Here is an 11,440-nt window from a genome sequence, read left to right as displayed (position 1 = left end):
GACAAGCATTGTTTGAATTCTGCAAACTCTCTTTTGCATGTCAAAATAAACATTCTTCACAAATATTATTTGAAACTAAATTTATTTAGGTCAAAACATAGATATTTAAAACTTGTTGATGAATGAATCATGTATTTTTATGGCAAGGCTAGCTGTGAATTATTACATATGAGGCATTCTTCCTAAAATAGTAACAGAAGTGTCAGAAGCGTTGGGGTCAGTTGTGCCAGTGTTTGAATTAATAGTCATAGTTATTGAATTTGGATGAAAACCTTAATATTACAAGGCTTACTATCACTAATAATCTTGGAGTGGGAGCCAAATTTAAAGGCATGCCGTTAAAGAGAATCCCACCTATCAAAGAAAAATTATCAAGGATTTTTTCCACGAAATAATGCATTATGATGCTACCGGCAACAACTATATTCAATACATTTCCACACAGTCCTGAAGATTGTACTAATGCACTATAATGCCTTTTGTTCAATCCATTACAGGATTTTTATAAGCAAAAACATTATTCTTTTATTTAATTTGTTTAATTATTAGTGTAGTAATAGTTTAATAATATAATTAACAACAACAGTAAATAATAGTTTACTAATACATTAAATACATAAATAATTCTCATGGCTGGTTTATGGATATTTTTAAACTTCAACTGAAATTTTGTGAGCAAAATATGGGATATGGCATTTTTCAATTAAAAAATATATATATATTTTTTTATAAATATAAATTGCTCACGTATTCCCCAATGTCTAAACCCCTTAACATCGAAATATTTCCAGACATCCTGAAATATAATTATGTGTATTAGTTTAAGTCCATAGTTGCCCTTGCCTAGAGGACAATCTAAAAAAGCGTCAAGTTAATGTCAGCTATGCAGTCATCATTTATAGCATTACGTCATTATCATTACTAGACCTATGATTAGCGGTAAGGGGATCATACCTGTGCAGTGAGACTCAGTGGACAACTCTTTCTCTCTCTCTCTCTCTCCCCTCCCTCTATCGTCCTCGCAGCGTCTCCCCTCGCCCACTTGTCACTTGCCCCTCGCGCACGCACAGGACCAGTTCACTCACTCACACAAACCGTACTGCGGTCCGGTGTCAGAGGCAACACCCACTGATCTCCGTGCGGGACGCCGTTAAGAGCAGATGGAGACACTTCAAACGGCCATCTCGATTAGAGAGGACACTGGACCGTTAAAAAAGCCACTGGCAGACACTAAAGAGCACTGCAAATGTGACGATCACAGCGAAACAAATTATGTAGACCTGGGCAACCCATCGGACAAGAAGTCAGACAGCACAAAGACAGTAAAAGTCACTTTCACAGGCGAAGGGAACCAACTGGCAATATTCAAATGTAAAGGCGATGCATCCATCGCCGGGATGAAGAGTCCTGGAGTGCGAGAGGAGACTGGAAATGCCGATAAAAGTTCATCGAAAGCATGCCACGCGGGAAAGTGCCATTCGGAGGGACTTTGTGGAGAGCGCGCTCCGCTGATAGATCATTATGTGGACGCGGGAACCGATGTAAAATCCGAAGATCCAAAGTCTGAGTCGTATGAAACGGAGGAGTTACAATACACCGACATGTACTTGAACAGTCGCTGCGAATCCAAGGACAGCGCGAGCGTAGCGGACGTAGAGTCACACTATATAACGACGCACGAGATTCAGCTAACGGAGTTAGATCACGACGTGGATTACGAGTTTGGACGCGGATCCTGCTGGGATTTCGAGGATGATAATCTGGTATATTCATTTGTTGACTACGCATCGTTTGACAGCGACGAGACGACACTCGGAAGAATCCAAAGCAAGTCCAAGGGCAATCAAATTCCTCCCACCTCACGCGCAGCGAAGCTTTCCGCCACAGGTGCTCTGGTCAGCACCGAAAGTGAACTTTGTGAATCCGATAAATGTGCCAGCTCGGATGAAGGCGCTGGACAGCATGGAAATTCGGCCGGACATTTTCACCTGTCAATCAAAACTTCTTCGCGCGCGGTCAACGACCCTGCCGGTGTTTTGGGACAGAGGAATGTCCGCTTTCACACCAGACGTGCAGGTGAGCGGAGTCACTATTCGTTCAAAAGCTCTGACTCCAAAAGCGAGACCATGTTTGACCGCTACTTTATCCCACCTCCGGGTCGCCAGCACCTCGCGAGCAAACTGAGGGGAAAAGACATCAACGAATATTCCAGTGGCGCGTCCAGTTCCGTCAGCGAACTGGATGATGCTGATAAAGAGGTGCGTAACCTCACCGCGCGTTCCTTCCGGAGTTTGGCTTGTCCTTACTTTGATGCCATAAATTTGAGCAGCTCGAGTGAGTCATCTATGTCAGAACACGGACTGAGTATTAACAAATGGTCCGCTTTCGTCGACTTAAATTACGGCAATTTGACACGTGAGGCGCACAACAACTCTACGCCTGTTATGGAGGTCAATAAAAGCACCGAGTGTACAAACATAAAAGACGTGGTTCAAACCAATACACCTAGCCCTCAAACTAAAATAGTGTCGCTGAAAAATAACTTGAACTCGCAGCAGGCGTCTAAGAAAATAGAGTTACGAAGCAAGCCGGGTGAAACCATCACACTTACTGAAACCTCGAACTTCAACTGTAACATCGGTGCCGGGATACCTGCGCGCGAGAGGCGCGCGAAACGCGCTCTGAATGCCATAATGTCAAGTTCCTCAGCTGATGTTACGGGCACCACGCCAGCCAAAGCGGGGTGTGAAGCAGAAAGCCCATTCGGTGAATCCTTGGAAGACGCCCACAAGAAAGCCATCTTTGCTTCTAGTCTTTTGAAAAATGTCATTTCCAAGAAAATGCAGTTTGAGCAAGAGCGTAAAATGGAAAGAGGTGAAATAAGTGATACACATCCTGTTCCATCAGTCTCCCCTCATGCTAAGGATTGCAAAGAGGCTGTGAAGGGCTTACAAAGGCAGACTTCAGAAACCGCCTCAGGACACTCTGAAGAGGAACTCGGTGATGCAACAGACCAGCCAGAAGAGAATCCATGTTCCCATGCTGCTGAAATCACTGAGTCGCCCTGTGACCCAGAAACGACCTCTAAATTAGACCCAAGCGAACCACTAAAGACTCCTTTGACCCCCAGCCAAAAGAGTGCTTTCAAAACCTGGAAAGATGGAGAGCAGGAAGCACAAGGTGAGGGAGAATCTCAGTGCGCACTGGAGGAGGAGTCGCCTCTGCCAGACACCTCAATTAGACCTGCGACGGAAAGCAGTGAAAGTGTTGAGGGCGCGAGTAGTAAGATGATTAAGATGTCTCACTTGTATGTCCCTAGCTCGCAGCTTATGCCTAAGGAAAAGGAAGCTGCCGGGCTTTCATTACATAATATGAAAGTGACTGGAGATCTTGCAGAGTCAGATGGGGGAGGGTGCGAAAAACTGAGCTCTGGCCAGCTCCATAGCCCTGCGGACACAGACCAAACCTCACAGTGTCAAAAAGCCCCCGAAATCAAAATACGCCTGCGAAGTGTTAAAGAAAACAAAAGCAATCAGTTCAATATCACCAGTCTGTTAACGCCTAATATCCATCACAACCTCAACACTAAAAAGGCGACGAGCGAATCTAAAAGCCATTTGTCGACCATATCAGACAAAGTACCGCATTTCATGGTGAGGGATATTAGAGATAGTAAATGTAAGTTCCAGACACCTATTCATCAGGTTAGAGACGTGCGCAAATTGGTAAAAAGCTCATATCGGTTTGTAGCACTAGAAAATGCTTGCGGTTCATCAGGGACGGCATCCACAGCATTACGAGAGGAGAGCAAGCATGTTAATAGGGGACCTGACAAGAAACCCTTTCCTTCACCAATGGTAATAAAATGCCAGTCTGTGAACAGAAACAATGCCACAAAACCTTCCAAGCCTGCTAACGTGGGTGAGAGTGTGGGTGAAACAGTGAGATTATCCCCAGATCTCTCAGAGTGGGCTGCTAAAAGTGAAACCTTGCGCACCGCACCTGGATTGCCATGCACTAAGCAACCTGTGACTGAACAGCCAGAGTTTAGCTTAAAAAGTGACGCTAAAGCGGCAAGACAAAAACCAGAAAAAGCTGAAGAAGGCAACGAGAAGAAACCCGAGTCGAAGGCTTCAAATCAAATAGCTCTTGAAAAGTTAAAGGCAGCTGTGAAAACTATGGAGCAACTGTACGTTTTTGATAGGAACGAATGGAAGCGCAAAACGCAAGCCCCACGACCAATCACGGACAGTCACGTGCTGTCGCTCATTACGCGAGAGGAGCAAGGAGTCCCAACCAAAACGGACTTTGAGAACGAATATGGAAAAGCAGACACAAGCTTGCAGCTGCACGCTGAAAAGTTGACCGTGACCTCGAGTTCTGGTGTTGACGAGGATAAAGTGTGTATACCAACAGGTTCTCACGACCAGGAAGACACAGCTAAGTTAGTAACCCAAAGGGCAGATTCTTTCAATGACAAGTGCATTTTTAGTCTGGGCAGTAACCTCAAAGCACCTACATGTATCAATACACCAAATGACAGCGCTCAGCAAATGTTTTCTAGCAGAAACTACACCCTTAAATCTCATAAAGCTCCTTTGTCACTGAAAATCTGTCCTTCTAAATTGAAAAGTGAGGAAAAGCACCAGAAAGAGCAAGTAGACTCTGACAATTACCTAACAATCCCTGTTAAAGCTCACGCTTCAGATTCAAAACCCTCACAGGCATTGGGCTCACACCCAAAGCCTTCCTATCAGCCTTTGCAACGATCACCTATCGTAATGGAGTCTTGGTCTCCTGATAGTCAGACGGCCACAATATATCACCACGCCGTGCCCCTGCCGGCTGTACCTGCCGCTCAACCCCAACTACTCTGCCTCACACAGCCAACAGACCTCCCACCGCATCACATCCAGCGCAAGCTCCTGCTGGACCCCGCCACTGGCCAGTACTACTTAGTAGACACCCCTGTGCCCATGCAGCCAGCCACCCAGCGCTTTTACCATCCCGAGACTGGTCAGTACTTGGACATTCCTTTATCACTCACCCCAGTGCCCGTGTCCGTCTCGCCGGTCACCCTTGGTCCTGCAGCAGCCTATCCCCCCACCTACTTGGTCTACCCCTCGAGCCTGCTGCCACCCCATCCACACCCGGTCCCCCAGTCCCAGTCATCCACTTGCTTGGAGGGCGAGGACGTGGTGGAGATGGGCAGCATGTATCTGATCCCGCAAGGCACCGCAGTTCCCAGCAGCACCACCAAACCTGTCATCAGTATTACATCCCAGCAAGGTGCCCGAATTGTTGCTCCACCCTCCTTTGATGGCACAACCATGAGCTTTGTGGTGGAGCATCGATAACAGAAGGTAAGTAGCCACTGCACTTCAAAAATGAAGACAAAAAGTATCTGGACACTTTCAGCTTGTCAAACGTTAGTTGAACATGTTCATTGTGTGATGAATTGACTTCATACTGTACATTTACTCTAAGAAAACAAGGTACAAAGCTGTCACTGGGCCGGTACCCTTAGGCACAAAAGTTAAAAGGTACATCTTTGTAACTTTTTTAAATAATACATATCAGTACTTTAAAAGTACGTAATAGTTCCTAAGTGTACATTAGTACCTTTTGAAAGGGTACCAGCCCAATGACAGATCTGAACCTTTTTTCTAATATAACATTGGGACCAGTTAAATGAATGTCGTTCTTAAAAAGAGGCCAAGCATCATTTGTTTGCAGATGCTATTGATGCAGTTTGATGTTTGGTTGCACTTAAATTCATACGTTTTCAGGTGTGGCATAAAGTGATTTGTATTCAATCCCAAGCCTTACAGTGAGTGAAGATTGCTTAATATTGAGAAAAGTCAGAAATATTAACAATATTTAGGTGTAAAACATATATATAGACAGACAAAAAAGAAAAGTGTATCATGTCTAATACCTGCTTTCTGCTTTCGTGTCTGTATATGTTTATCTATGTGGGATGTGGGTTTTGTAGCAGTACTGTGTGGGAAAAAAAGTGAATGTGAATGAAGTTATGAATTTTACAGTCTATAATACACATGCATGTGCTTGGGCCTGAATATGAATGAAAAGTTGAGACTTGTTCAGGTTTTCATGTTTTTAATGGTTTAGTATGCCTGTGTGGTGTATTGACGTTGCTTCATAACGACAACACATTTTTTATTTGTTTATTTATTTATTTATTTTGGTTTGAATCAAAACAACATGACAAAGGTTGAAGAATAGTGTCAGTAAGCAAAATAAAGGCCATGGTGGCACGTAAAACACTTTCTGAGATGTTTAGGTAACAAGGAATAAATCTTGAGAGGAAACAAGACTCAGATTGCTTGACTTTTGCATGAGCTTAATTAATGTCTCATGCACAAAAAGAGAATGTCACAAAGATTTTGCAAGTGACAGTATGATGTTGATGTTGTTTTTACCATTGCTCATAGTTTTTCTTATGATGCGCATCGACAAAATCATAGAAATACCAAACACTGGCAACTATTGCTGGCACTTAACAGTATGCGTGTGTGAGTGTGAGCTAGAGCATGTGTACATGTGTGGAAAGGTCAGTAGGCGAGTAAAGTATTTGTTGTGCTGAGGCAGTAGGATAACAGCTGCTGGGGCCAATCAGAGGACCAACAAGCTGCAGCAGCTTTTTATAGAGAGTGAGAGGGACCTTCGTAAGTGAACTTTAGAGATTTTGCAGTCTGCTGCACTGGCTGCAGCGATGAAAGCAATATGGTCATTGACTGCATATTTAATGTTTGTGGTGAAAGACATATAGCATTATCATTTAGACTTACTCTAATCTTTTGTTTCATGGCATTCCATTTATGTTATGCTGCAACAGCTGCATGATGTACAGTAGTACATATAAAATGTGATGAAAAAGTTTCTGACATGGGTGTTCCTTTAATTATGAGCTTGAGTCCCAGGGGTTGATTTCAAAATTAAAAACAACAAAATAAAAAAACTAATATTTTTTTTCTTATTTTTGTTGCTTCAACTCATGTTTTGTTTTCTTTTTGTTAACCGGACACAGATACAGATTTTCAACATTAAATATGACAACTATGATAATCTAAATATAGAGTTGAAATAATTATTTTTTAAAAATCAATAGCAAAAACAGTATTTATTGTGTGGAAAAACAGCTTGTCCGTTTTAATAATTATAACGTTTTGCATTTTTTTATATGAAATTTCAAGGTATTCAAACTCAAGCTATAATTATTCAAGGTAAAATTTCAAAAATCAAGATAAATATCATTTGTAAAACGATTTCTTGGTTACACTTTATTTTAAGGTGTCTTTGTTACAGTGTAATTATATATTTAAGTACTGAGTAATATTAATTAACATGTACTTACTATATGTTTGGGGTTAGGATTAGGGTTTGGCTTAGGGTTACTTGCATGTAATTATGCATAATTAATTGCTATTATAATAGTAAGTACAAGTAACTTGTGTAACAAGGACACCTTAAAATTGTCAGACTCTGTTCCGTGTTTTGTGTGTGTTTTCCTCCCCCCACGTGCTCCATGTCTATTTCATGCCCATATTTGGTCTTTCCTGTTTCCGGTTCCTATTATGTTTATTGATCCCAGGTGTTTCTCATCATCCCCTCGTCATGCCTTGTGTATTTAAAGTGTTTCCTTTTCTTAGTTCCTCGTGCTCTCTTAAACGTCTACACCTCGTGCTGCGTGTGTGTCTCCTGATTCCCCTGTGTTTTCTCCAGTTCGGTTATAATAAAGACTGTGAATATTGCAACTCCTTCGTCTCCGTGCTCCAGAACCAGCCCCAGAGCTCGCTCCAGTGTCGGCTCCGGCCCCAGCCCCAGAGCTCGCTCCAGTGTGGGCTCCAGCTCCCGAATCCAGCCCACGGAGGTCTCCTGTCCCCGAGTTTAGTCCAGGGAGGGCTCCTGTCCCCGAGTTTAGTCCAGTGAGGGCTCCTGTCCCCGAGTGTAGCCCAGTGAGGGCTCCAGTCCCCGAGTTTAGCCCAGAGAGGGCTCCAGTCCCCGAGTTTAGCCCAGAGAATGTTCCAGTCCCCGTGTCTAGCACAGAAAGGGCTCCAGTTCCCACGTCCATCCCAAGAAAGGCTCCAGTCCCCAAGTCATGCCCAGGGAGGGCCACTGTTCCCGAGTTAGGCCTACAGAGGGCCTCTAAAGATGATATTCTCCCCAAGGATTTTTTTTTTGGGGGGGGTAGTATGGGTCCGTCCGAAATGGCCAGGCCGAGTGGCGAGGCCAAGGCCACGGAGGCCATCTGGCCATGGCATCCTGAGTTCCCAGCTGTAGTGGCCGGGCCGAGTGGCAAGGCCACGGAGGCCGTCCAGCCATGGCCTTCTGAGTTTCCTAATCCGCCATAGCCTCCTGGGCTCCCTGCTCCGTCATGGCCTCCTGAACTGTCTGCTCCGCCCAAATTTTCCAACAAGGAATTTTGGGAGGGGGCCTATAGGGATCTACAGTGCTGAGTCCAAGGCTGTCTGCTCCGCCATGGCCTCCTGAACTGTCTGCTCCGCCATGGCGCCCTGAACTGCCTGCTCCACCATGGAGCCCCGAGCTCTCTGCTCCACCATGGCTCCCCGAGCTCCCTGCTCCGCCATGGCCCCTGAGCTCCCTGTGCCGCCATGGCACCCTGGACTGCCTGATCCGCACTGGAGGTATTCCCCATGTCCCAGTCCTGCTCCCTGGTGGAATTGTTACGGCGCGGGACGCGCCTTCCGGGAGGGTGGAGTAATGTCAGACTCTGTTCCGTGTTTTGTGTGTGTTTTCCTCCCCCCACGTGCTCCATGTCTATTTCATGCCCATATTTCGTCTTTCCTGTTTCCGGTTCCTATTATGTTTATTGATCCCAGGTGTTTCTCATCATCCCCTCGTCATGCCTTGTGTATTTAAAGTGTTTCCTTTTCTTAGTTCCTCGTGCTGTCTTAAACGTCTACACCTCGTGTTGCGTGTGTGTCTCCTGATTCCCCCGTGTTTTCTCCAGATCGGATATAATAAAGAATGTGAATATTGCAACTCCTTCGTCTCCGTGCTCCTTCATTCCGCCACAGCAGCATAACCGTGACAAAAATAAAGTATTACCAATTTCTTTTAAATTGTGTGTAATTTCCAATCTAGCTCTGTCATATTATGCAGAAAAAAGCTGAAGAAATTAGCCTAAGAAAGACCAAGCAGCATTTTTATTGAAAAATTGAATTATCATCACAAATGCTGTTATACTAAATTTGAGATGAGCATTTATTGGTTCAGAAAAAAATATAAATAAAAAATATATATCTACAATTCTAAATGTATGAATTCCAAATGTATAGGACATTGTTAGTAGACGAATTAAATTTACTAAGATTTTTTTTTCTCAAAGTCCACATGGCCAAAATGTGCACAGTTAATGAAACACCTAAATAAGTCTAAATAAAGCATCATTATTAGATTAATTTGATTTATCTGTTCTCTCCTTTTCCTTCTCAGGATGCTCTGTGTCTGTCTGTCGGAGTGTGTCCTCCTGCCACTTCATCAAAAACAATTCCTCAGACATGTTTCACAGTTTCCCACATCTGTCTTCATCAATTCCTACCCGGTGTTGCCTCCTGATCTGTGACTTTTGCAATGTTCAGAAGCTAAAGATGAAACATTTTAAAGCAGTTTTGCAAACTTGTGTAACATTTGCTATATATGTAGTCTGTAGACTTTTTGAGGCAACTATTTTTTTGCCCATCCAGCACAGCATAATTAGGAGAAAATGTTGTTCGTTCACTTTTCATTTTGTTGTATAAAGTGTTTGTATTTTTACATTTTTATGGACTCCTTTTTACCTATACCTGTAGTAGGTAGTAGCAAGTTCTGATTGAGTAAAGCATGGCTTGTGTGAAAGAGAAACAGAGCTAGAGAAAGAGTAACATTTTGTGTGGTGTTCATGTTGTGTGTGTGAGAGAGACAGTAAGACAGAGTCTGCTTTCTCTCACTGTGGTGAGAATTTTGGTTATAGAGATGGATCATTGGTGAGTATTGTATAGTGTCAGTGTATAATAATAATCATGATGATATGATTGAACTGAAAACACTTGTAAAAAATTGTCTCAATCCTTATGTTGCCAATTACCTCAGTTTGCAGTGCAGGCATGTTGCTATCTCATTTTGCCTCCACAGTATTTTGCTTTTGTTGTATTTTCCATCATCTGTCCTCCCTGTTCATTTCCTTTTTGTCTTTTTTGTTACATTGATCACATATTAAAGGTATATGGATCTGCAGGCAAATCTATGTACCAATTTTAGAAGGAATGCATTGTCATTTTTGTCAGTATTAAATATGCTTATTATACATGTGATATTCAAATTAATTTCATAAAGATGATGACACTTGGCTAAAATTTCATAATAATAATAATCAAAAAATAACCAATACATATTGTTCCATCATGAGAGTTGCTACCACTTAAAAACATGACCCAGTAGGGGAAAAACTAATTAAACATAATTTATAATATTATATGGTATTAGATGCACATTCTTTTATTAAATCAGAACATAAATTAGGATGCTATAACCTGCTTAATTACAATAAATTATAACACTAATTTTGATACTCATTATGGTACTTACTTATGATGTATAAATACAGTACAGAGTTTTTTTTTTCTGAATAATGTGAAATAGAACAAAAGTTTAATAAACTTCATACACTAATAAAAAAAATCCACCAATACATATTGTTTTATCATAAAAGTTGCTACCACTTGACCCTGCACAGAAAAACCCCAAATTATGCATGATTTATAAAATTATGGAAAGCTTTTAGATACATATTCTATCATTAAATCAGAACACAAATAAGGATGCTACAACCTGCTTAATAAATAACAATAAATAATACTACTTATTTTGATACTTACTCATTACTTATTTATGATACACAAATACAGTACTTGGTGCGCTAAAGATTTTTTTTCCGAGTATTTTGAAACCGTTTTTCTGAATAACGTGGATACTATATAAAGAGAACATCCAATTGTGTAAGATTAATAAATCAAGTATCCTCCTCAGCTCATAATAAAACACATTCAGAGGAACATGCACGTCATTGCACTATTAAAATCACTTATACATCCAGTGATGTTAATAGTACACGAGTAACATTGAAGGAATCTATTGGCCCACTCAGCTGCCTTTTGTAAGAGCTATTAAAAAGATCACCTAGTCTTTGAATGTTCAGTTATAGGTTGAGAATCTTATTTTGAAGAGATTTAATGGATGTTATTTCATTGTTTTTTGTTTTGTTTGCACTGTATGCACTCAAAACAAACACATGGTAGTCCTATAGAATGATAGTTTTCTTATAGGCCAACAGTAAAAATGTTTTGTCAGGTAACTTAAAGAGTATCTAAATTAACTGTTTTTTAGTAATAAATCCATAAATATGTGTGTGTGTGTT

The 11,440-nt window shown here is 41.8% G+C and overlaps 1 protein-coding gene across 2 annotated transcripts; it reads left to right on the top strand.

The window, feature by feature from the left end:
- The first annotated feature begins 1,009 nt into the window (after positions 1-1,009).
- LOC107665966 (uncharacterized) lies at positions 1,010-10,258 on the top strand. Of its 2 annotated transcripts, none has more exons than XM_016457051.1 (2): positions 1,010-5,363; positions 9,481-10,258. In XM_016457051.1, the coding sequence occupies exon 1, from the start codon at positions 1,161-1,163 to the stop codon at positions 5,355-5,357; it is 4,197 nt and encodes a 1,398-aa protein (XP_016312537.1). In that variant the 5' UTR covers positions 1,010-1,160; the 3' UTR covers positions 5,358-5,363; positions 9,481-10,258. The 2 variants fall into 2 exon arrangements, with proteins under 2 accessions (XP_016312537.1, XP_016312536.1); XM_016457050.1 differs by having other exon boundaries at positions 9,374-10,258.
- Positions 10,259-11,440: the final 1,182 nt, after the last annotated feature.

This window comes from Sinocyclocheilus anshuiensis, unplaced genomic scaffold (genome assembly GCF_001515605.1).
Source record: "Sinocyclocheilus anshuiensis isolate Anshui unplaced genomic scaffold, SAMN03320099.WGS_v1.1 scaffold775, whole genome shotgun sequence".
NCBI lineage: Eukaryota > Metazoa > Chordata > Actinopteri > Cypriniformes > Cyprinidae > Sinocyclocheilus > Sinocyclocheilus anshuiensis.
Note: the sequence above shows the minus strand (reverse complement) of the source record. Positions and strands in the feature narration are given on the sequence as shown.

Coding starts and splice junctions, on each gene's coding strand:
- LOC107665966 (XM_016457051.1), top strand. CDS start 1,161: ATGGAGACACTTCAAACGGCCATCTCGATTAGAGAGGACACTGGACCG.